We start from the raw sequence: 23,538 nt of genomic DNA on the forward strand, positions 1-23,538 counted from the left end.
TGTAGCATGGCCAAGTGCCACGCTACGTGGAGTCAGCAGGTACAGGAGGGGGGAATGAGACACATGGATGAGCTGGGAGGATGAGACACATGGATAAGATAGGGGGGGGGGGGGGAATGACAGACACATGAGGGGATGAGACACATGGAGGAGCATAGGCAAGAATGAGACACATAAGGGGATGAAACAAATGGAGTAGCTAGGGGAGAATGAGACACATGGAGGAGCTGGTGGGAGAATCAGACACATGGATGAGCTGGGAAGAAGAATGAGACAAATGGAGGAGCTGGGAGAGAAAATGAGAAGCATGGAGGAGCAGGGAGGTAGGATGAGATACATGAAGGAGCTGGTGTGGGTGAGACACATTGGGAGATGAGACAAATGAATAAGCTGGGGGGGGGGAATGAGACACATGGGTAGACCGCAGGGCAATTTTTGCCCCCCTCTTTTTTTCTATTTGTTTACCTTATAGTAATGACCAGCAAGAAGGCTGAGCTAGGTAGCCCACTTATTATTATTAGCCAACAACAATTCTCTCCTTTTCCATTTTATATTTTTTATTTTCCTTCTTTCTCCTATTCTACAAGTACTCTGCTCCTTCTTTCTCTCATTTTTTACAAGTACTCTGCTCCTTCTTTCTCCTATTTTACAAGTACTCTGCTCCTTTCTCCTTTTTTACAAGTAATCTGCTCATTCTTTCTCCTATTCTACAAGTACTCTGCTCCTTCTTTCTCCTTTTTTACAAGAACTTTGCTCCTTATTTCTCCTATTGTACACGTACTCTGCTTCTTCTTTCTCCTTTTTTACAAGTAATCTGCTCCTTCTTTCTCCTATTCTACAAGTACTCTGCTCATTCTTTCTCCTTTTTACAAGTACTCTGCTTCTTCTTTCTCCTTTTCTACAAGTAATCTGCTCCTTCTTTCTCATATTCTACAATTACTCTGTTCCTTCTTTCTCCTTTTTGGAGGGAGGATTCTGCTACTGCCCACCTGGAATCCTAAAACGCCCACTGGTGGGCGGTAGGGACCAGGTTGACGACCCATGGTATAGTTGTTGAATTCCCCTTGCCATGCCAAATTTCCCCCATTATGTTTCTCTGTATTTTCAACCCCCTTACCATGTAACAGACATTTCCATCCTCCATTCTCCGATTCTGTTTCCCCATTAAAGGACCTCATTCCACCTATGTAGGTCCCCATCATTACATGTCCCTATTCACCTGCCCTTGTTCCTATCCCCCATTACAGGTTCATATAGCTCTTTTAAAGTGCCCTTTTCACTCTTTATGATACTGATTCCACCATTAGAGGTCCCCATCACCCCTTCCCTGGTGTTGTGTTGACTTTAGAGGACCAAATTCCTCTTCTTAGGTCCCCATTCTGACAGACTAGGTTCCCACTCTCCTTCTCAGGTCCCTATTCCAAAAGTAGAGGTTCCCATCACTTTTTTTCTCACAGTAGAGGTTGCCAGATCTATGTTCTGACAGTAGAGGTTTCCAGGTCTACGTTCTGACAGTTGATGTTCCCAGGTCTTCATTCTGACAGTAGAGCATCCCAGTTCTACGTTCTGACAGTAGAGGTTCTAAGGTCTTTGTTCTGACAGTACAGGTTCCCAGGTCTACGTTCTGACACTACAGGTTCCCAGGTTTACGTTCTGACAGTAGAGGTTCCCAGGTTTACGTTCTGACAGTAAAGGTTCCCAGGTCTATGTTCTGACAGTTGATGTTGCCAGTGCTACGTTCTGACAGTAGAGGTTCTAAGGTCTGTGTTCTGACAGTACAGGTTCCCAGGTCTACGTTCTGACAGTAGAGGTTCTAAGCTAAGGTCTTTGTTCTGACAGTACAGGTTCCCAGGTCTATGTTCTGACAGTTGATGTTCCCAGTGCTACGTTCTGACAGTAGAGGTTCTAAGGTCTGTGTTCTGACAGTAGAGGTCCCCAGATCTACATTTTGACAGTAGAGGTTCCCAGGTCTTCGCTCTGACAGTATTATTATTATTATTGGTTATTATTTATATATCGCCAGCTTATTCCGCAGCGCTTTACAATAAGAGGGGAATTTACCAAATGAGACAATAACAAAATGTAACAGGAACAATAGGTAGTTGAGGACCCTGCTCAAACGAGCTTACAATCTAGAGGAGGTGGGGTATAAAAACACAATAGGAAGGGTACAGATTCCCAGGTCTAAATTCTGACACTAAAGTTTCCCAGGTCTTTGTTCTGACAGTAGAGGTCCCCATGTGTTAGTGCTGTAGTCCTGATGCTTAAGTAAACAGGAACCAATTCAGTGCTATACTCCTGCACACGTGCGATATTACAACACTGAGGTCTATGGGGGATCCAGCGAGAACCTGCATAGACAGAGTCTAAATCCCACAGCCGTCATTTGGTTGCAGGCGTTGCAGAAACGTTGGCTGCAAAGCTTCGCCCTTTGTAAACCTCAGACTTTTACCATAAGACAAAGTAGTCCCTTTGGATTGCGTTGGCATTTCAAGGAAATTATATTCCAACGCAGTCTTGATTAGTATTCAAATAAGAATATATATTGATGAAATACTGAAAAGGGCCAGATTCACTTTAAAAGTGGAGCAATCAGCATGGAAACCAGTGGACCCCAAGGATGCATTCCATTGGCAACTGCTCCCTTTTTGTTTTTTTGCAGCAATTTTCAAACCATAACAAGAATAATAACATAATAATAATGGATCTCCCCCTCTGTGCTACAAGCCTTGTCCCAAGTTCTAAACAACAAAGTCAGCTCTGGCAGCCGCCATTACTCCGGAGACCGCTGACAAGGAAGAGTCTCTGCTGTTTAGCACTCTGGCGGAGAGCTCTAAGCATTAGAGACACAAGTAAAGGCGACCCTTTCCTGCAGCCCAGCGGGTCCCCGGACCCCACCGGCCGTTGTTCTGTATCCCAGAGACAGACAGACAGACCGCCGCCTCACTGCCCCCCCCAACCAGCTGCGGGAGTGACGTCACCGCAGCCCAGGGCTTTTCCGGTAAGAGGAGGCCTCGCGCAGGGCCAGCAGTGGCGTCACTTCCGGTGTTGGGCAGTGTTATTGTTATGCTGTGCTGCCTGTGCGGCCTGCTTACTGAGGGGTATTGATAAAGTTATGTGCAGGAATAACGGGGAAAGCGCAGGCCCAGAGCTGTGTGTCCAGGAATAGCGGAGAGAATACAGGTACAGGGCTGTGTGTGCAGCACTAGCCGGGGGGTACAGGGCTGTGTGTGCAGCACTAGCCGGGGGGTACAGGGCTGTGTGTGCAGCACTAGCCGGGGGGTACAGGGCTGTGTGTGCAGCACTAGCCGGGGGGTACAGGGCTGTGTGTGCAGCACTAGCCGGGGGGTACAGGGCTGTGTGTGCAGCACTAGCCGGGGGGTACAGGGCTGTGTGTGCAGCACTAGCCGGGGGGTACAGGGCTGTGTGTGCAGCACTAGCCGGGGGGTACAGGGCTGTGTGTGCAGCACTAGCCGGGGGGTACAGGGCTGTGTGTGCAGCACTAGCCGGGGGGTACAGGGCTGTGTGTGCAGCACTAGCCGGGGGGTACAGGGCTGTGTGTGCAGCACTAGCTGGGGGGTACAGGGCTGTGTGTGCAGCACTAGCCGGGGGGTACAGGGCTGTGTGTGCAGCACTAGCCGGGGGGTACAGGGCTGTGTGTGCAGCACTAGCCGGGGGGGTACAGGGCTGTGTGTGCAGCACTAGCCGGGGGGGTACAGGGCTGTGTGTGCAGCACTAGCCGGGGGGGTACAGGGCTGTGTGTGCAGCACTAGCCGGGGGGGTACAGGGCTGTGTGTGCAGCACTAGCCGGGGGGGTACAGGGCTGTGTGTGCAGCACTAGCCGGGGGGGTACAGGGCTGTGTGTGCAGCACTAGCCGGGGGGGTACAGGGCTGTGTGTGCAGCACTAGCCGGGGGGGTACAGGGCTGTGTGTGCAGCACTAGCCGGGGGGGTACAGGGCTGTGTGTGCAGCACTAGCCGGGGGGTACAGGGCTGTGTGTGCAGCACTAGCCGGGGGGGTACAGGGCTGTGTGTGCAGCACTAGCCGGGGGGGTACAGGGCTGTGTGGGCAGCAATAGCCGGGGGGTACAGGGCTGTGTGTGCAGCAATAGCCGGGGGGTACAGGGCTGTGTGTGCAGCAATAGCCGGGGGGTACAGGGCTGTGTGTGCAGCAATAGCCGGGGGGTACAGGGCTGTGTGGGCAGCAATAGCCGGGGGGGGTACAGGGCTGTGTGGGCAGCAATAGCCGGGGGGGTACAGGGCTGTGTGGGCAGCAATAGCCGGGGGGGTACAGGGCTGTGTGGGCAGCAATAGCCGGGGGGGTACAGGGCTGTGTGGGCAGCAATAGCCGGGGGGTACAGGGCTGTGTGTGCAGCAATAGCCGGGGGGTACAGGGCTGTGTGTGCAGCAATAGCCGGGGGGTACAGGGCTGTGTGTGCAGCAATAGCCGGGGGGGGTACAGGGCTGTGTGTGCAGCAATAGCCGGGGGGGGTACAGGGCTGTGTGGGCAGCAATAGCCGGGGGGGTACAGGGCTGTGTGGGCAGCAATAGCCGGGGGGGTACAGGGCTGTGTGGGCAGCAATAGCCGGGGGGGTACAGGGCTGTGAGGGCAGCAATAGCCGGGGGGGTACAGGGCTGTGTGGGCAGCAATAGCCGGGGGGGTACAGGGCTGTGAGGGCAGCAATAGCCGGGGGGGTACAGGGCTGTGTGGGCAGCAATAGCCGGGGGGTACAGGGCTGTGTGGGCAGCAATAGCCGGGGGGTACAGGGCTGTGTGGGCAGCAATAGTCGGGGGGGGTACAGGGCTGTGTGGGCAGGGATTAGTGGGGTACAGGGCTGTGTGTGCAGCAATAGCGGGGGGTACAGGGCTGGGTTGTGCAGGGATTAGGGGGGGTACAGGGCTGTGTGGGCAGCAATAGCCGGGGGGTACAGGGCTGTGTGGGCAGCAATAGCCGGGGGGGGGGGTACAGGGCTGTGTGGGCAGCAATAGCCGGGGGGGACAGGGCTGTGTGGGCAGCAATAGCCGTAGGTACAGGGCTGTGTGGGCAGGGATTAGTGGGGTACAGGGCTGTGTGTGCAGCAATAGCAGGGGGTACAGGGCTGGGTTTTGCAGGGATTAGGGGGGTACAGGGCTGTGTGGGCAGCAATAGCAGGGGGTACAGGGCTGGGTTGTGCAGAGATTAGGGGGGTACAGGGCTGTGTGGGCAGCAATAGCCGGGGGGTACAGGGCTGTGTGGGCAGCAATAGCCGGGGGGTACAGGGCTGTGTGGGAAGCAATAGCCGGGGGGTACAGGGCTGTGTGTGCAGCAATAGCCGGGGGGTACAGGGCTGTGTGTGCAGCAATAGCCGGGGGCTGCGTGGGCAGCAATAGCCGGGGGGTACAGGGCTGCGTGGGCAGCAATAGCCGGGGGGTACAGGGCTGCGTGGGCAGCAATAGCCGGGGGGTACAGGGCTGCGTGGGCAGCAATAGCCGGGGGGTACAGGGCTGCGTGGGCAGCAATAGCCGGGGGGTACAGGGCTGCGTGGGCAGCAATAGCCGGGGGGTACAGGGCTGCGTGGGCAGCAATAGCCGGGGGGTACAGGGCTGCGTGGGCAGCAATAGCCGGGGGGTACAGGGCTGCGTGGGCAGCAATAGCCGTGGGGTACAGGGCTGTGTGTGCAGGGCTTAGGGGGGTACAGGGCTGTGTGTGCAGGGCTTAGGGGGGTACAGGGCTGTGTGTGCAGGGCTTAGGGGGGTACAGGGCTGTGTGTGCAGGGCTTAGGGGGGTACAGGGATGTGTGTGCAGGGCTTAGGGGGGTGCAGGGCTTAGGGGGGTACAGGGCTGTGTGTGCAGCAATAGCGGAGAGGGTACAGGGCTTTGCGTGCAGGAATATCAATGGGTACAGGGCTGTGTGTGCTAACATAGGAGGGGGGGTACAGGGCTATATGTATAGGAATAGTCGGGTAAGGGGATGTGTGCATTTATGTATATGTATAGGTATATAAAGGGTTACAGGGTTTTGTGTGCAGGAATAGAGGGGGTACAGGATTTTGTGTGCACGAATATCAAGGGTTACAGTGCTTTATGTGCAGGAAAATCAGGGGATACAGGGCTCTGTATGCTGCAATACCGGGGGGTATACGGCTGTCTGTGCAGAAATATCAAGGGGGGGGGGGGGGTAGTACAGGACTTTATGTGCAGAATATCTGGGTGTGGGGTACAGGGCTTTGTGTCCTGGAATAGCAAGGTGGTACGGGTCCGTGTGTGCAGGATTAGCGGAGTGGTACGGGTCCGTGTGTGCAGGATTAGCGGAGTGGTACGGGTCCGTGTGTGCAGGATTAGCGGAGTGGTACGGGTCCGTGTGTGCAGGATTAGCGGAGTGGTACGGGTCCGTTTGTGCAGGATTAGCGGAGTGGTACGGGTCCGTTTGTGCAGGATTAGCGGAGTGGTACGGGTTCGTGTGTGCAGGATTAGCGGAGTGGTACGGGTCCGTGTGTGCAGGATTAGCGGAGTGGTACGGGTCCGTGTGTGCAGGATTAGCGGAGTGGTACGGGTCCGTGTGTGCAGGATTAGCGGAGTGGTACGGGTCCGTGTGTGCAGGATTAGCGGAGTGGTACGGGTCCGTGTGTGCAGGATTAGCGGAGTGGTACGGGTCCGTGAGTGCAGGATTAGCGGAGTGGTACGGGTCCGTGTGTGCAGGATTAGCGGAGTGGTACGGGTCCGTGTGTGCAGGATTAGCGGAGTGGTACGGGTCCGTGTGTGCAGGATTAGCGGAGTGGTACGGGTCCGTGTGTGCAGGATTAGCGGAGTGGTACGGGTCCGTGTGTGCAGGATTAGCGGAGTGGTACGGGTCCGTGTGTGCAGGATTAGCGGAGTGGTACGGGTCCGTGTGTGCAGGATTAGCGGAGTGGTACGGGTCCGTGTGTGCAGGATTAGCGGAGTGGTACGGGTCCGTGTGTGCAGGATTAGCGGAGTGGTACGGGTCCGTGTGTGCAGGATTAGCGGAGTGGTACGGGTCCGTGTGTGCAGGATTAGCGGAGTGGTACGGGTCCGTGTGTGCAGGATTAGCGGAGTGGTACGGGTCCGTGTGTGCAGGATTAGCGGAGTGGTACGGTGCGGTGTGTGCAGGATTAGCGGAGTGGTACGGTGCGGTGTGTGCAGGATTAGCGGAGTGGTACGGTGCGGTGTGTGCAGGATTAGCGGAGTGGTACGGGGCGGTGTGTGCAGGGGATGTGCAGGAGTGGTACCTGGATATGTGTGCAGGAAAAGATGAATATCTATGTGTGCAGGAACAGCAGGGTGATACAGGGCTGTGTGTGCAGGAAAAGCAGGGTGGTACAGGTCTGTGTGTGTGCATGTATAGCAGGGTGGTACAGAGCTGCGTGTGCATGTATAGCAGGGTGGTACAGGGCTGCGTGTGCATGTATAGCAGGGTGGTACAGGGCTGCGTGTGCATGTATAGCAGGGTGGTACAGGGCTGCGTGTGCATGTATAGCAGGGTGGTGCAGGGCTGCGTGTGCATGTATAGCAGGGTGGTGCAGGGCTGCGTGTGCATGTATAGCAGGGTGGTGCAGGGCTGCGTGTGCATGTATAGCAGGGTGGTGCAGGGCTGCGTGTGCATGTATAGCAGGGTGGTGCAGGGCTGCGTGTGCATGTATAGCAGGGTGGTGCAGGGCTGCGTGTGCATGAATAGCAGGGTGGTGCAGGGCTGCGTGTGCATGAATAGCAGGGTGGTGCAGGGCTGCGTGTGCATGAATAGCAGGGTGGTGCAGGGCTGCGTGTGCATGAATAGCAGGGTGGTGCAGGGCTGCGTGTGCATGAATAGCAGGGTGGTGCAGGGCTGCGTGTGCATGAATAGCAGGGTGGTGCAGGGCTGCGTGTGCATGAATAGCAGGGTGGTGCAGGGCTGCGTGTGCATGAATAGCAGGGTGGTGCAGGGCTGCGTGTGCATGAATAGCAGGGTGGTGCAGGGCTGCGTGTGCATGAATAGCAGGGTGGTGCAGGGCTGCGTGTGCATGAATAGCAGGGTGGTGCAGGGCTGCGTGTGCATGAATAGCAGGGTGGTGCAGGGCTGCGTGTGCATGAATAGCAGGGTGGTGCAGGGCTGCGTGTGCATGAATAGCAGGGTGGTGCAGGGCTGCGTGTGCATGAATAGCAGGGTGGTGCATGGCTGCGTGTGCAGGAATAGCAGGGGAGGTACCTGGCTGTGTGTGCAGGTAAAGATGAATATACAGGGCTGTGTGTGTTGTAGTAGCATAGAAAATGTAAGAGGTGGGTTGCGTGCGCTGGAAGAATTGTCGATACAGCAGAATGTGACCAAGACCGGGTGTGCAGGAATAGCTGAATGTGTGTATACCCTAGACTTGGGTGTGCAGGAGTAACAAAATGTGTGCATGGCTTGTGCTGGTTGTGCAAGAAAAGCAGAAGGTGTACAGTACCTGTTCTGGGTGTGCAGGAATAGCAGAAGATGGGCAATTTTGGGTATGCAGTGTGACAAGGACTTTGACAGCCCTATATCCAAAAACTGTATAATGTCTGGAAATATTCGCTTTGTCAAGCTTTATGGAAGTAAAATAATAGTTTTACTTGGTCTGATGCTGATAAATACATCTGTTGTTTATCTGTTAAGACTTTACTAGTGAACAAGCAACGTTAACGCAGAGGGAAACACTGTGAAAACCATCATGTTTCGCTTTATGAGAGACACCGAGCCTCAAGACCCAGCCATGTTTATGATGTGAGTGCATATTTTGGTCTCTTGTAACTTGTTCCCATGGAATTATGGCTAATGTTTAGAATCTGGCATATTCTTTCTACAGGGACCCCTTTGCTTTGCATCGCCAGCACATGAGACGCATGTTTTCTGGAAATTTTGGGATGTCCCCATTCCTAGGAATTACAGATGGGAGTGTTTCAGGCCTTCCCCGACCTGCACATCCCCGTAGCATACAGGTAGGCAGCAATATTCCTGTATGTTTAATACAAACCTATGTCCTGTAAATGTGCTGTCAGATTCCTCACATAAGATCCAGAGCGAGCATCATCTGTACACATAGTGACAATTTGCACTTGGATATCATAAATAGTTGTACTCTGGGTGATGCTGAAATACATCTGTTGTGTATATGTTAAAACTTTACTAGTGAACGGCCAATGTTATTGCAGAGGAAAAAACCCTTTCTTCATTAAATGTAGTCGAATGTCCGTACATTAGTCTACCCTATCCTGATAATGTTCCTCCATCCCCATCTACACTAGACGTTAAAACAGCACAATTATCTGTTCTAATAACGTGCACTGTGAATATCCTATCTTGATTACTTTGTCATGATGTATCTGTTCTGTTTCTATGTCCTTTTGTGATCCTGATCGTTTTAGCCCGGTGCCGTGACGCCTTTTGGAATGATGGGAATGGTGAGTGTACATTGTGTAGGCTTTGTATATGTATATATGTTGTCATTTGTGAGTGGGAAGAGGTTGAGTCCTCAGCCAGAATTTAGGCTAATATTGTAACTGGATGTTGATTTAATGTGTGTGGTGTTTACCGATTTAGTTTAGGATCAGGACTGAGTGCGCACACACTGGTATAGGGATTGCTTTCCTAGCTCTGAGTTAGTTTGAAATAGTCTGGTTGTACTCCCAGTATAGGGCTTAGTTGGGTTAGGATCAGGACTTGGTGTAGGCACAATAGAGAGGTTGCTGCTGTGCCCTGTGTATTAGGGACAGTACTTTGGTTGAGCAGACTGTATAGGGATTATTGCAGAACCCTGGGTTTAGAAATGTTGGCTAGGTGTGCATCCTGTTGAAGGATTATGTCTGAACCCTGTGTCATGCCAGAACTGTAGCTGGGTGTGCACACTGTGTATAGACTGTTACTGTCCTGGAGTTGGATTAGGATATGAGCTGTGTTTACACACTGTGCAAGAATTTAATCCAAGCTCAGATTTTGGTTAGAATCAGACACACAGTACATGTTGTGATTTGAGTCTTGACTTGGCTTAGGGTTGGGACAAATTGCACATACAGCGAAAGTATTGGCTCAGAGCTCTGGGATATTGGTGTGCACACAGTATAGCTATTTGTTATCGAACCCTGAAAGGATGAATGAGATGCAGTGTGCATATTGTACAAATTCATGGTGTTAGTTTTGTAATTGTTTCATGTGAATCTATTTAGGGAGGAGGATTTATGGACATGTTCGGAATGATGAATGATCTCATGGGTGGAATGGTGAGTATGCCTTTTTTATTTTTTTTTATCTTTGTTTTTCTTCTTGTGTACTTTAAAAAAATTTTATTTATTTTTTTAATGTAATATTTTCCACTTTTTTATTTTATTTATTTTTCTTGATTTCTTTCAACCATAACGGTCTGTCCCCTTCTCTCTAGCCTGGCTACTCCTCTCTCTATTTTTTCTGTAGGGCTGCAACAATTAATCGTCTCATATTGTATATGCTATTACAATTGTATAGGTTAGTTCACTGTGATGAATATTTGTCATATTTAACGCAGGGAAGAAAAGGACATGTGAGAAGCTTCTTTCATGATACATTCTTCTCATGTGCTACATGACTTGCAGGCCGTATAAGATGACCCAGGAGCCCGGGGGCAAGCTCATCGTTTTGCAGGCTATATATAAAGTGAAAAGCACAGTTTGAGGCACATTGGGAGAATTGTCAATGTAATCTATCTGCTTTGTAAGAAAGGCAAATAATGTTTGTGTGAATGAAGGAGGCAGGCTTAAAGGAAAATGTAGTTCCTGTATGGGACACCTATTTCAGAGCACTATATCTTCAGATTATTGCATTCCACATGTATATTAGCAGTAGAAAGAGGGAAGTGCTCGTGCCATTGTACAGAACACCGGTGAGACCTCACTTGGAGTATTGTACGCAGTACTGGAGACTGTATCTCCAGAAGGATATTGATACTTTAGAGAGAGAGAGAGAGTGTGTGTGTGTGTGTGTGTGTGTGTGTGTGTGTTCAGAGAAGGGCTGCTAAACTGGTTCATGGATTGCAGGATAAAACTTACCAGGAAAGGTTAAAGGAACTTAACATGTATAGCTTGGAGGAAAGACGAGACAGGGGGATATGATAGAAACATTTTAAATACATAAAGGGAATCAACACAGTAAAGGAGGAGACTATATGTTTAAAAGACGAAAAACTACCACAACAAGAGGACATTAAAGTCTTAAAGGACCACTATAGGCACCCAGACCACTTCAGCTTAATGAAGTGGTCTGGGTGCCAGGTCCATCTCTAGGATAAACACTTTTTGCTGTAAACATAGCAGTTTCAGAGAAACTCATTGACAACCACTAGAGGCGCTGTGATTTTCACAGTGAGAAGACTCCAGCATTGGGAATGCTTTCCTATGGACTGGCTGAATGCGCGCGCGGCTCTTGCCACGCATTCGCATTTAGCAGATGACGGCGAAAAGGAGGAGGAACGTTCCCCGCGGGGGGAAAACAGATAAGATTTAACCCCTAGAGCCCGGCGGGAACGGGGCCCTGAGGGTGGGGGGGACCTAGAGACCCTATACTATAGTGGTCCTTTAAACTAGAGGGGCAAAGGTTTAAAAATGTATTATATCTGGAAGTATTTTACTTTAAGGATAGTGGATGCATGGAATAGTCTTCCAGCTGAAGTGGAAGAGGTTAACACAGTTAGGTAGTTTTAAGCATGCATGGGATAGGCATAAGGCTATCCTAACTATAAGATAAGGCCAGAGACTAATGAAAGTATTTAGAAAATTGGGCAGACTAGATGGGCCGAATGGTTCTTATCTGCCGTCACATTCTATACGTTGGCTGGCAATTCCAGAGCGGTTTTATTCTATGTATGCCTGGACATGATGTGGTCAACTTGCTAAAGACCTCACTGAACACCAGACAGATAGTTATCAGTAGTGAATAAAAAAAAAAATATTCAGAATAGAGTTTGAGGAGCCAATACCTTTTTATTAATGAACCAATTTCAATGAAATTACATACAATAAATGCTTAATGTATGGAGATTTTGTTTGACTAGGTACGGAGGATGACCGATTTTAAATGAGCTCCATTTGCCGCTTTGCGAAGTTGGGCTCTTTCAATTGCGTTCTTAATAACATTAGTTAATGTTTGAGGCTGTAGCACTCATTTATGCCCAGATATTCTCCTTGAGCTGCTCAATTGTATGTGATATTTATTTTAAATTTTTGTTTTTCCCATGTACACCTGCTCCTTCAGATATCACCACAGGAAGTAATCGGGAGCTAAAAAAAATCAGGCGACGTGGCAGCCAGTTAATTTGGGAATTTGAAATTACCAGACCTTTCAGCTCCTCATTACTTCCTGTGGGGATATCTGAATGAGTAGGTGTACATTAACAAATAGCGTACACTTGAGCAGCACAAGGAGAATATCTAGCCTCAAACATCAACTAATGTTATGAACAATGTAATTGAAAGAGCCCGAACTTGCAAGGTGGCAAATGGAGCGAATTTAAAAGATGTCATCTTCTGTACCAGTCAAACAAATCTCCATACGTTAAAGGACCACTCTAGGCACCCAGACCACTTCAGCTTAATGAAGTGGTCTGGGTGCCAGGTCCTTCTAGGGTTAACCCATTTTTTCATAAACATAGCAGTTTCAGAGAAACTGCTATGTTTGTGAATGGGTTAAGCCTTCCCCTATTTCCTCTAGTGGCTGTCTCATTGACAGCCGCTAGAGGCGCTTGCGTGATTCTCACTGTGAAAATCACAGTGAGAGCACGCAAGCGTCCATAGGAAAGCATTATGAATGCTTTCCTATGTGACCGGCTGAATGCGCGCGCAGCTCTTGACACAAGTATGTTTTCCTGGCACTAGAGTGGTCCTTTAAGCATTTATTGTATGTAATTTCATTGAAATTGGTTCATTAATAAGTTGTCGACTCCTCAAACTCCACTCTGAATTTTACTTTTGTAATTTTTTTAATTTATTTTTTATACAGCCCATGTTATCTGACTACTTAAACATTCAATCTAGGCACCATAACCACTCCACCATATTCATGTTTAATAGTGCAAAGTGTTCCCTGGTGCTGCCCCACAATAAGTAGAAGTATTAGTAGTCGTTAAAAGGTTTGACACTTTCCTGGGAATCTGCGCGCCTCCTGGAATGGTGCCCGTGGCCACTTGGTTACATAAACACTACGTGCTGTTGTGATACAGGAGTTTAAGCAATCCTTTCACATATTCAAAGCTTGCATGCATCTTCACTATCTGGCCATTTGTAAACCTGTTTTTGTGTCTTTTCTTTGTTTTTTTAATTTTATCTTATCTTTGCTTCTCACAGGAGCAGATCTCTTCAGGGTCAAACTGTCAAACATTCTCCTCATCCACGGTTATATCCTATTCCAATATGGGAGGGAGCACCACTCCAAAGGTGTATCAGGAGACCTCACAGACACGCTTAGCACCGGGTGGAGTAAGTAAAATCTGTTGGAAGGACTGGTACAAATACATCTGTCATGGAGGTTTCCTTCTCCCTGACATTAAACTCCACAAATAAGGGCTGTTGTCATTGTGGGGGGAGGGGGCTGGTGCTTGTTCTGACTTCCAGCTGGATGAACTCAGGGGATCGCCTGAACACCTTCTCGCACAGAGTGCATGACCGGGAGATACCCTCAATCACTTTGGAACTTTTTTTATCGAATTGGAACTGTACTGCAATCCAGTGAATCTGTGATTCTGTGTCGCTCTGTCCCCTGACCACCAACCACAGTGCTATTAGGTGAGGATATCGGGGAGGTGAGGAGGCATCAGAGGATACCCAGGACTTGCAGGTGCTCTTCTCCCCAGAACTCTAGGAACTTGTTTTACGAGGCCAGGACCACCTTACTGTATCTGAAAACAGCAGTGAAATTTCAACACGCTGCCACTTGAGTGGATTTTCAGATTTTTAGTCTTTGGGGACAAACTCAGGACAGTGATAAGGCATCTGTGGATATACAGGAGTTGGTCTACTTTAACTCTAACCGGGAGCAACAGCAAAACTTTATGGAAATTTGTGCTGGCTCGAAGGATGTCCATGACCTGGTGAAACTTTAAAGTACTCTTGCTTGGGCTTGGTATCTCACATCCGGGAGCTTTTTTGAAAAGAAGGTCGTTCAGGAGGTGACCTATCTAGGGATGTCTGTGTTGTGGGTATACTATGTTGGAAAGGTAAATTTAGGGGCTTGGATTTCCTGGCACCCCTGTCTGTTGAGGGGAGGGGGTGGAGGGTGTAAAGCAAATTAACTCCTAGCACCCCGGACAGAGTGGCGCTGGGTAGGGAACTGTATTTTATTGTATGAACCATCCCTTGCTGGTTCTATATGCATTGGCTATGTATAAATGTGTCAGTTGGTTCAATAAAACACACTCTGTTTTCACCCTTCATCAAGTCTCGGCTGATGTCTAGGTGATCTGCTGTAATTACTGAAGGTATACTGCTGAAAAAGAATTGATGGAGATACTCAGACTGAGTATCAAGCTCAGTCAAATTAATGGTAGCAGAGGGATAGACTCCCTAAAAACAGGATACAAAGCGTTTCAAGCTGGCTCTTCCTTCTCGGTGGATGAAGCAGCAGTTCCACGGCCTAAAGAGGAGAACCTCAAAAGACTTAATGAGCCTAGAGGAAAGCATGCTCGCAACAATTTTAAGACCTCCCTTGTGGCTGAGCTGGTGGAGAGTGACCGAACCAGCACCTAATCGTCTGGAGGATCCAAGGAGTCTGACCTTCAGAAAAAGGTAAGAGTGTGGTTGGCTCCCAATCCCTCCTCCGAATTGGTGTGCCAAATGATGGCCGAGGCAACCAATGTGCTACAGCCTGAGTGGGAGTACAGGATCTGCATGGCTGAAATACAGCACCATGTTGGGGACGCTGTTACTTCACAAGAATCAGCGACTGGATGAAGGAAAACATTGCCTTACATAGCCTTCAGGATTTTGAGACCGTGCGATCTGTAAAGCATAGATCCCACTGACTGGGTCTCAATTCTGATCCGCAAATTAACAGGGAGGGCTGCGGATACAGCGCTAACTACGAAAAGGTAAAAGAACCAATGCTGGCTCAGTATGTTGATTATCCTGAGACTTACCGGTGATGATTCTGAGGACTTTGTAAGACTACAGAGCTACCAAACCTTGGAGCTCATTCCATTAGAATAACTTTACAACTTTGCGAAATCCGAGGAGCACAACTGGGTATAGGACAGATGACCCACTATTGTGGAAGATTAATATCAGGATGGTCAAAGATTGTAAAGAACGCATCCAGACCGGTACACTGACCCAGGCATAATATATTCCCCATCCAAGGCATCATCCGACCAAATCCCACTGTCGTCTTGACAGCCCCAGCACCTACACGGAGAAACGGAGCATGCTGTTTTAAGTGCAACCAAATAGGACACATCCAAGAGAAGATAAACTTTTGAGTAGGAACAGTGGACCACCATACATGAAACCGATTCAGTTCAAACAACAACAACAAGGGACAACCAGCACCACAGACAGACTGCTATCCTCAATGGTCAAGCAGTTAACAGCAGTTAACAGGCTGGGAAACACCAGAGCTATGCTCACCCTGTTCCAGCATAATTTGGTCCCCAACCCAGTTAAAGTAAGTTCTTCATGGCAGTGAGAGTGGCAGGACCATCTGATGTTTGCCCAAATACTCCAGGACTGGGGAACATATGCCTGCAACCTGGAGGTGGGCATCAAGGATTTACCTGCAGAGGTTTTGCTGGGAAATCACCTTCAGCTTCACACCGACCTCTGCCAAAACAGGTTACCACTAGGCTCCAGACCAGAACAGCCACCCCCTCACACTCTGTGGAATACGAGGTGATACAAAATACTCCTGCCCCAACTGACATTCCCTCACTGACCTGGGACACCCCAGCAAAGTTTGAAAAAGACATCTGGGAGGATCGAACTCTAGACAGATTTTGGACTAAGGCCACGACTGATCAGAGTGCTGAAAGGTGTAAGGCTAGTGGTAGGCGAACTGCTAAATAGGGTGACTGAGTGATCAGTGGGAGACTATGCTACCCAAAATCCAGAGGCTGTAGCACATTCCAGTATTCAGACAAACAATGGTCGATGCCCTAGTGAAGATTTTCTTACAAGTAGGTTTCTGACCAGGGTACCCAAATCATGGTCGATCTTACTCAACAGCTCTGGAAGCTGTGAGGCAAAACCTGAGTTCGCCCTACTACTTGCAGACCAACAGCTAATGCGAATGCTTCAACGACACACCTCAGGTGCTTTGCACGTTTGCCTCTACCAGTAGGTATTGGGAACAATTCCTGCCGCATCTCCTCTTCACATATTTAGATGTACAACGGGATTCTCTCCATTTGAGTTGCTACATGGAATTAAAGTGAGGGGACCCACAAATTTCACACAGGAACACTAGGAGGAAGAGAGCATGGGTTAGAGGACCTCAATTGCCCCATGCTTTTTGTAGCTGTAGGACTGATTTGAGTCCCTGACTGACAGGGAAATCTTTGTTTTGCTCCAAACCACCAGAGGTCAAGGTATGATCTGGGTGCTAGGGGCTGTGCACTTTCCAAATAGGCCAGAAGGTATTTGTATTGAAACCAAACAGGACAAATTACAGGCAGCCTGACAAGGACCATATTGGATGGTGGGACAAATATGACACCACCTATGTGGTCGCATTGTGTATGGATGAGAGGATCTGTAAGATTTTCCACATGAACATTATGAAGGAATAGCTAGATGGAGAAGAGGCGGTGGTGGTGGTTTGCGTTCCCGCAGTAGAGAGAGAGCACAGTGACCACCTCTCCCTACCTGACCTACTTAGGGGAAATACTCCAGATTGATAAAGACCATGATGCTAGGGGAAGAGTTAAGTCCCAGACAAAGGGGGCAAATCCTTAAGCAATTGAAGCATTGAATAAACTGGGTTCAGTACACAGGCAGGCACCCCTAAGGCAACCCGCCTACCGTATCCCCAAGGTAGTGTGCGAGAAGAAATTAAAGGTGATCGAGCCCTCCAGTAGTCCTTATCCATCCCAAGTAGTATTCGTTCCTAAGCTAGATTGGTCCATACGGTTCTGTGTAGATTACCATCTCTTAAATTACATGACTGACACCCACCCTATACCCTAGGTGGATGAGCTGTTAGCATTGCCAGAAGGAATTACTTGAATACAATCAACTTGTGTAAGTGCTTTTGGAAAATCCCCCTGGACCCAGAAGCCATTTTAAAGTTTGCCTTTATAATCCAGTTTTCCCTGTAGCAATTTTGAGTAATTAATCAGGATAATGAATGCCACCAATACTTTTCAGCAGATGGTTGTTGACTTCTCTGGGCTGCAGGACTATGCTCCTGCCTACTTAGATGACGTAGCCATCTGCAGCTCGACATGGGAGGAGCACTTCCCACATACGGGACTGTATAGGACACCTTTAGGAAGACTGGGGGAGGGGGGGGGGAGAAATGACATGAACCAGCAAAAGTTGAGGTGGTAATTAATTGGCCTCATGCCCAAAAAGAAACCCAGGTACTGGTCATCCTAGGAACAGCAGGTTATTACAGATTTTTCTTACTAGACTATAGCGCCATTGCTTAACCTATGAATCTTCCCCCTAAAGGACCTGTCCTCCCCAGAATGAGAGACAGCTTTCCAACAGCTTAAATCTTCTTTAACCAACGCTCCACTGTGGTTGCCTCTGACCCCTTTAAAATGTTTCTGTTAAGACAGATGCTTCTATTTTTAGACTGGGAGCCAGCCTGAGCCAGGTTGGTGATGGACAGGAGTATGCAGTTGCTTACATGAGTCAAAAGCTTCTGCCCTGAGAAGTCTGCTATGCAGCCATTAAAAAGTAATGCCTCAACTGCAGATTTATCTGTATGGACATATTTTACCATACTAATATATCACCCGTTGTTCTGGTTAAATTGCGTAGCCGGAGGCCATGCCAGACTACTATAGTGGAGCCTGGCTTTCCTACCTTTATAACTTTACTATTCAGTACCAACCAGGGAAACAAAATCGGAAAATTGACAGAAGTCAAGACCTAATAGTTCGGAACTGTACCACAATATGGTGAATCACTGATTGGGTGTCACTTGGTTCCCTGTCCACCAACCATAGCGCTATTTGGAGAGGATGTCAGGGAGGTGAAGAGGCATCAGAGGATACCCAGGACTTGAGGGCGCTGATCTCCCCAGAGCTTCAGATCTCTATTTTATGATACCCGGACCAACCAGCCAAATTCTCTGAACGCCACCCTGGATCGGAGAATAGCTCCAACCGGGTGAAATCTACAAAATAGAATAGGGGATAATCTGCTAAATACAGATAAAATGGAAAAACATAGCGTTTAACTGTGTGAGAGTAAATGAAGATGTATAATTTACAATTGGCCACTCACAAATTGTAAGATGTAAAACAGCTTTGAATGAAATCCTTTTCTTCAATATTTTCTATATTCATCTTCATACTCCCATCAGTAGGTTGGAATATTAACTCAAAAGAGAAAATATGGAGAAATAAAGTGCAGTTCCAGAGTAAAGTAAAAAAGAAATGTAATAACTTACATATAAGTTAAAAACAATTGGCATACCACCACATTTGTTTTTGCTGTTACTTATGCACCAAGTCCCTGAGGAAGTCCCATCTTAGGACGAAACGCGTAGGACGTCGAGTGGTGGTATGCTAATTGTTTTTAACTTATATGTAAGTTATTACATTTCTTTTTTACTTTACTCTTGAACTGCACTTTATTTATCCATATATTTTCTCTTTTGAGTTAATATTCCAACCTACTGATGGGAGTATGAAGATGAATATAGAAAATATTGAAGAAAAGGATTTCATTCAAAGCTCTTACAATTTGTGAGTGGCCAATTGTAAATTATACATCTTCATTTACTCTCACACAGTTAAACACTATGTTTTTCCATTTTATCTGTATTTAGCAGATTATCCCCTATTCTATTTTGTATTTATGCTGAAGACAAGAGGAAGTCTTTGGGGACCCTTTTCTGGATACTTCACCTCACACAGGGAAGTTCTGGTTCGTTTTCAATTGTCACTATTTTTCACTGGGGTTGTGTTCACACATTTTGTTTGTATATATTTCGGGTGAAATCTACGACAGGAAACCCTTTTTTCACCCTGGCCGGTGAGGAATATCACGGCATCTAAAACCACGCTTGACCATCTCTTACTGAGCTGTGCATGCCCAGCTAACCCTAGGGGCCTAGTCTTCACCTCCGAGATGGCGGTAGAGACCTCGACAGGACTTTCTAGCGGCTTTCGACAGCATCTGCAATGCATTCTGCGACATGCTGCGCTGTTTCGGTTCCCCTATTCTGACGCAGGCACCTGCTAATAAGGCCACTGAGACCAGTGAATCCCCAACACACCATCAGCATGAGCGCCCGAACCCTCCCAGGAGATGGAGTCAGGGAGGAAAACCCCAGCCTCCTCAACACATCGGTGTTCGCAGGAGAGGATAGTCCACATACATGTCATGACATTGTAAGCTTTGAATTGCCTGTCTTTGCTGTTGTGGCATTGCAGGCTGGTTTGTAACATCTTTAGCACAGCAAAACTAAATCTAAAAAAAATAAAAAAATTATATCCTTGTATGTTATGTTTTTGCAAGTATTTATCCAATTGCTGTTTAAACATCTGTATGGACTCTGATAAAACCACCTCTTCAGGCAGAGAATTCAACATTCTTAAAGTTCTCCCTGTGAAAAAAAATACCTTTTTCTTTGCCTTAGACTAAATCTCCTTTCTTCTAGCCTAAATGCATGACCTCGTGTCCTATGTATAGCCCTGTTTATGAATAGATTTCCAGATAATGGTTTGTACTGACCCCAAATATATTTTGTATAATGTTATGTCCCCTCTGAGGCGCTCTTTTTTCCAAACTAAAGAGATTTACTTTTTTAAAGCTTTCTTCGTACCTGAAATGCTCTATTCTCTTTATCAATTTTGTAGTATTTATGAAATACTGAAAAGTGACGTAGGGACTTTAATGTCTCTGCTTGTAGTTTAATGTGCTAAAGTACAATACTGTATTAATGGGTGAGTGTATTGAAAGAATGTTGCTTATTATAACTTTAAATTTGTAAATACTCACTACTTATGCTTCAAACAAATATGCCAATAAATGTGAATTTTCACCAACCACAAAGTAAACCTACACATTCTTCCTATGTTGTGTAGTAGGAGTATATATTCTACAAGGTACCCCGTCTTGTACTATTGTACCACATATTTATTTAAGAAACATAAATTGTGTTTTTTGTTGCACTTGTGATGAACCCTCTGTGTTTTTGCTTGTTTTCGTAGATTCGTGAGACGCGACGCACGGTAAGAGACTCGGACAGTGGTGTGGAGCAGATGAGCATCGGGCACCATATACGTGAGAGAGCTCACATTATGCAACGCTCCCACAACCGCCGCACAGGCGACAGAGAAGAAATGCAGGAGTATATCAACATGGACGAAAGTATGAGTTCTTCACTACTTCTTCTCTTGTCCCAACTGCCTTTTATTTCTCTCTTCCTTGTCAGACTCATGTGTGCTTCTTTGCCTTTCAGTTTTCATCTATGTGTTTCCCTTATATGGCTCTTTTGTCTGTGCTAGTGATGCCAGCAGCCAACACCAAGTCACCCACCAATATCACTGCCTATTTCTTTCTAGATGAAGCTGCTGGGTTTGATGAAGAGTGGCAAAGAGAGACCTCCCGCTACAGAGGTCAAAGGGGAGTCACATACAGGAGACGAGGGGCACAAGAAGAGCGCCTTGCCATTCAAGCACCGGAAGACAGCACAGGCAGGCCATCTCGCCGCTACGACTGGTGAATGGGTGAGTGAAAAGAACCGGGAGGCACAGGCCCGTTTAATTTCCTCTCACAGTCTGCTTTTAATGTTTCTATTTTCCCTTCCAACATAACGATTTAAAGTTGTGGATTTGGTAACCTTTTGTTAAATCTTGATCTATAAATGTTACTGTTTATTTGTGAACACCGGCTCAACGCATAAAATTAAGGGGTAGTTTTTATTAAACAGAAAACTTGTTACAACTTAATGGGGACATTACAAGGTCATCTCATTGATGGGATACAATACTTACTCAAGAGTAATTTCACAAGTTATTTAGATACTGTTGTGATATCCATTTTCCATAATGAGAAACATTTACACTGTTTCCTGCAGATGCATCTATAGGCAGACAACCCCCATCAAACACACCTGGAAGAGACACTGCAATCTTGTTGCTTCCCTAAAGCGGCACGGTCACCGTCTGGGGACTTTGTGAATTTGTCAAAGACCCCATGACTGTGATGAGACATTGCCACTTTAATTGTGCCATTTGAATTTAATTTCACTACAATTCAGAGTCTACTGAAAAACACCCATAATCTCCAGAAGTCCACATTAGGATGGCAAAAGTGCAGTTGGCTGGGGATAGGCCATGTGAAACATATTGTATAGTCTCATTCAGCATTGTCTCCCTGGACCCTTTGACTAAAATCCCAATCTTTACTATATTGCAAGTAAATTGATTATAGGTTGTTGATTTTATTTTATTTTTGCTGTAAACAAACCTGACACTTCTTTGACATAAATTAATCAGGGTCTCCTTCTTGACATTATCACTACGTTGTCAAAGGAAGGCACAGCCTTTAGTTCTGCCAGTGTTTTGTCAGTTGTAAAAAGACCGCGCTAGTATATAACAGTCTACAGCTTGGGTTTTATAGCCAGTCCATCAAGGTTAATAAATAAACTTACAACAGTAGTCAATAGCCTCCCAGCTGAAGTGGTAGAGGTTAACAAAGTAAAGGAGTTTAAGCATGCCTGGGATAGGCATAAGGCTATCCTAACAATAAGATAAGGCCAGGGACTAATGAAAGTATTTAGAAAATTGGGCAGATGGGCCGAATGGTTCTTACCTACCGTCACATTCAGTGTTTCTAATTGAAATCCAAGTAGCAAAATGCAGTCTTCAGTACGCAGTTTATAACCAAGATGTAGATTTTTTTTTTTTTTTTTTAATATTTTTTTCCCTTTACCCATGTCGGGTATTTTGCTTAAACTTTGCAATTTGGGCTTCAGTTTATTACCCATCAGAGCTTGGTGAATAACTCTGTATGTGTCTTAGCAAAGCTGTCGTAATTGCCAAGACCTGAGCTAAATGAAGTTGGCTTTTGGGTGCTGGGAAATATTTACACATCTTGACAAAACTATAGGCTTTACCATTCTTTGGTTGTTCATTCTTTCCTTCAGCTCAGATGTCTTTCTCTTAACCTTCACAGGTACTTTGTTGCATACTTATTTTGTGCTTCTGACTTTATTCTGTATTTTTTTTTTTTTTTAAAGCTTCTCATCATTTGGATCCAGGAAATGGAACAAGAAAACTCTGAACATTCTGAATATTCCCAGTGGGACCACGCCATCATCTCCCTGACCACCCTTATAATGTCCTGTCATTTCCCTGAAACCCTCCTCTACGTCACCTCCTCTGTCATCCCACCAGCCCCCTAAATTTCTCTCATGTTGAAATTTTTCCCTATTAGTATTATTATTATTGTTATTGTTATTATTATTATTATTATTATTATTATGCCAACCATGAACTCAAGAATGAGTTTCTGCCGATATGTGGGGTGGAATGGAAATTAGTTGGGAGGGGGGCAGGGTTAGTTAAGGTTAGGTTGGGGTTATGCAATGCTCTTCCCACAAGGTGGACATAGTTTGAAAATTCTAGTATGATGTGTGGGGGAGCTGTTGATGGGAGATGTTCTGTACAGAGGAATTGTGATAGAAGCTCTTCGGAAATTTCTTACTGGACAGATATTTATTAGGAAGGGACCAGTGCTGTTGCTCTCTCCAGACTGGCGAGTGCTCTGAATTTGGGATAAATATCTTGTTATTTAGGTGGGCATTGGGATTAGACACTGCAGGTGGTAGAGATATGGATGAAGCTATGCTCTATCTTGTAGGGATTTGTAGTATAACAGGTTTTTGTTTCACAAGGTTTAATAATTGTAAAATTAAATTAATAAAAGGAGAAGGTGCTCATCTTGTTTGCTCATGCATTCAATTTTTGATACAGTACAAATAACCAGAATCACTACTTGTCTGATATGTCCTAATTCCATGTGTACATCTGCTGGTTCAAGTTTTTCGAGACCAGTGACCAAACACATGGAGCAACTTATAACTTCGGAAGGCACGATATACTGGATGACAAGAGAATTAAAATCTTAATTTTTTTTAATTTAATTTTTTTTGTATTTAGTCATTGCAGAACTAAAAATTTAAAGAAAGTTGAGTGACCGAGCCTTTACAATTTAAATTATCCAAAGATATTCTGTTTTTGTTTGACTGTGAAAATCCCATAATGATACTGTAAGCAACATAAGCACTACAGCGAGTAGTTGTGATTGTGTTGCTTAGTGTCTTAGCACCCTGCTTTAATGTCAAACAGTTTGGCAGTGATTTGACAAAAACTAGAATTCTCCCGAGCGCTCAGAACTGGTATCACGTCCATT

At 46.7% G+C, this 23,538-nt stretch overlaps 1 protein-coding gene across 3 annotated transcripts; it reads left to right on the forward strand.

Annotated features, from left to right (window-relative positions):
- Positions 1-2,871: 2,871 nt before the first annotated feature.
- On the forward strand, positions 2,872-23,066 carry MLF2 (myeloid leukemia factor 2). 3 transcript variants are annotated; one of them, XM_063435036.1, is made up of 10 exons: positions 2,872-3,001; positions 8,609-8,716; positions 8,799-8,931; positions 9,358-9,393; positions 10,156-10,209; positions 10,491-10,505; positions 13,300-13,431; positions 20,331-20,490; positions 20,685-20,849; positions 22,364-23,066. In XM_063435036.1, exons 2-9 carry the CDS (start codon positions 8,664-8,666, stop codon positions 20,843-20,845), a joined length of 744 nt encoding a protein of 247 aa, XP_063291106.1. In that variant the 5' UTR covers positions 2,872-3,001; positions 8,609-8,663; the 3' UTR covers positions 20,846-20,849; positions 22,364-23,066. The 3 variants fall into 3 exon arrangements, with proteins under 3 accessions (XP_063291106.1, XP_063291105.1, XP_063291107.1); XM_063435035.1 differs by lacking the exon at positions 2,872-3,001 and adding an exon at positions 3,019-3,183; XM_063435037.1 differs by lacking the exons at positions 2,872-3,001; positions 10,491-10,505 and adding an exon at positions 3,020-3,183.
- Positions 23,067-23,538: the final 472 nt, after the last annotated feature.

The sequence above is a fragment of the Pelobates fuscus genome, chromosome 10 (assembly GCF_036172605.1).
Source record: "Pelobates fuscus isolate aPelFus1 chromosome 10, aPelFus1.pri, whole genome shotgun sequence".
NCBI classification, from domain to species: domain Eukaryota; kingdom Metazoa; phylum Chordata; class Amphibia; order Anura; family Pelobatidae; genus Pelobates; species Pelobates fuscus.

What these genes read in the sequence shown, in the direction of transcription:
- MLF2 (XM_063435036.1), top strand. Translation starts at nt 8,664, where the DNA reads ATGTTTCGCTTTATGAGAGACACCGAGCCTCAAGACCCAGCCATGTTT. An exon ending in GACCCAGCCATGTTTATGAT is followed by an intron (nt 8,717 to 8,798) that starts GTGAGTGCATAT and finishes TTCTTTCTACAG; the next exon opens with GGACCCCTTTGCTTTGCATC. An exon ending in GTATATCAACATGGACGAAA is followed by an intron (nt 20,491 to 20,684) that starts GTATGAGTTCTT and finishes ATTTCTTTCTAG; the next exon opens with ATGAAGCTGCTGGGTTTGAT.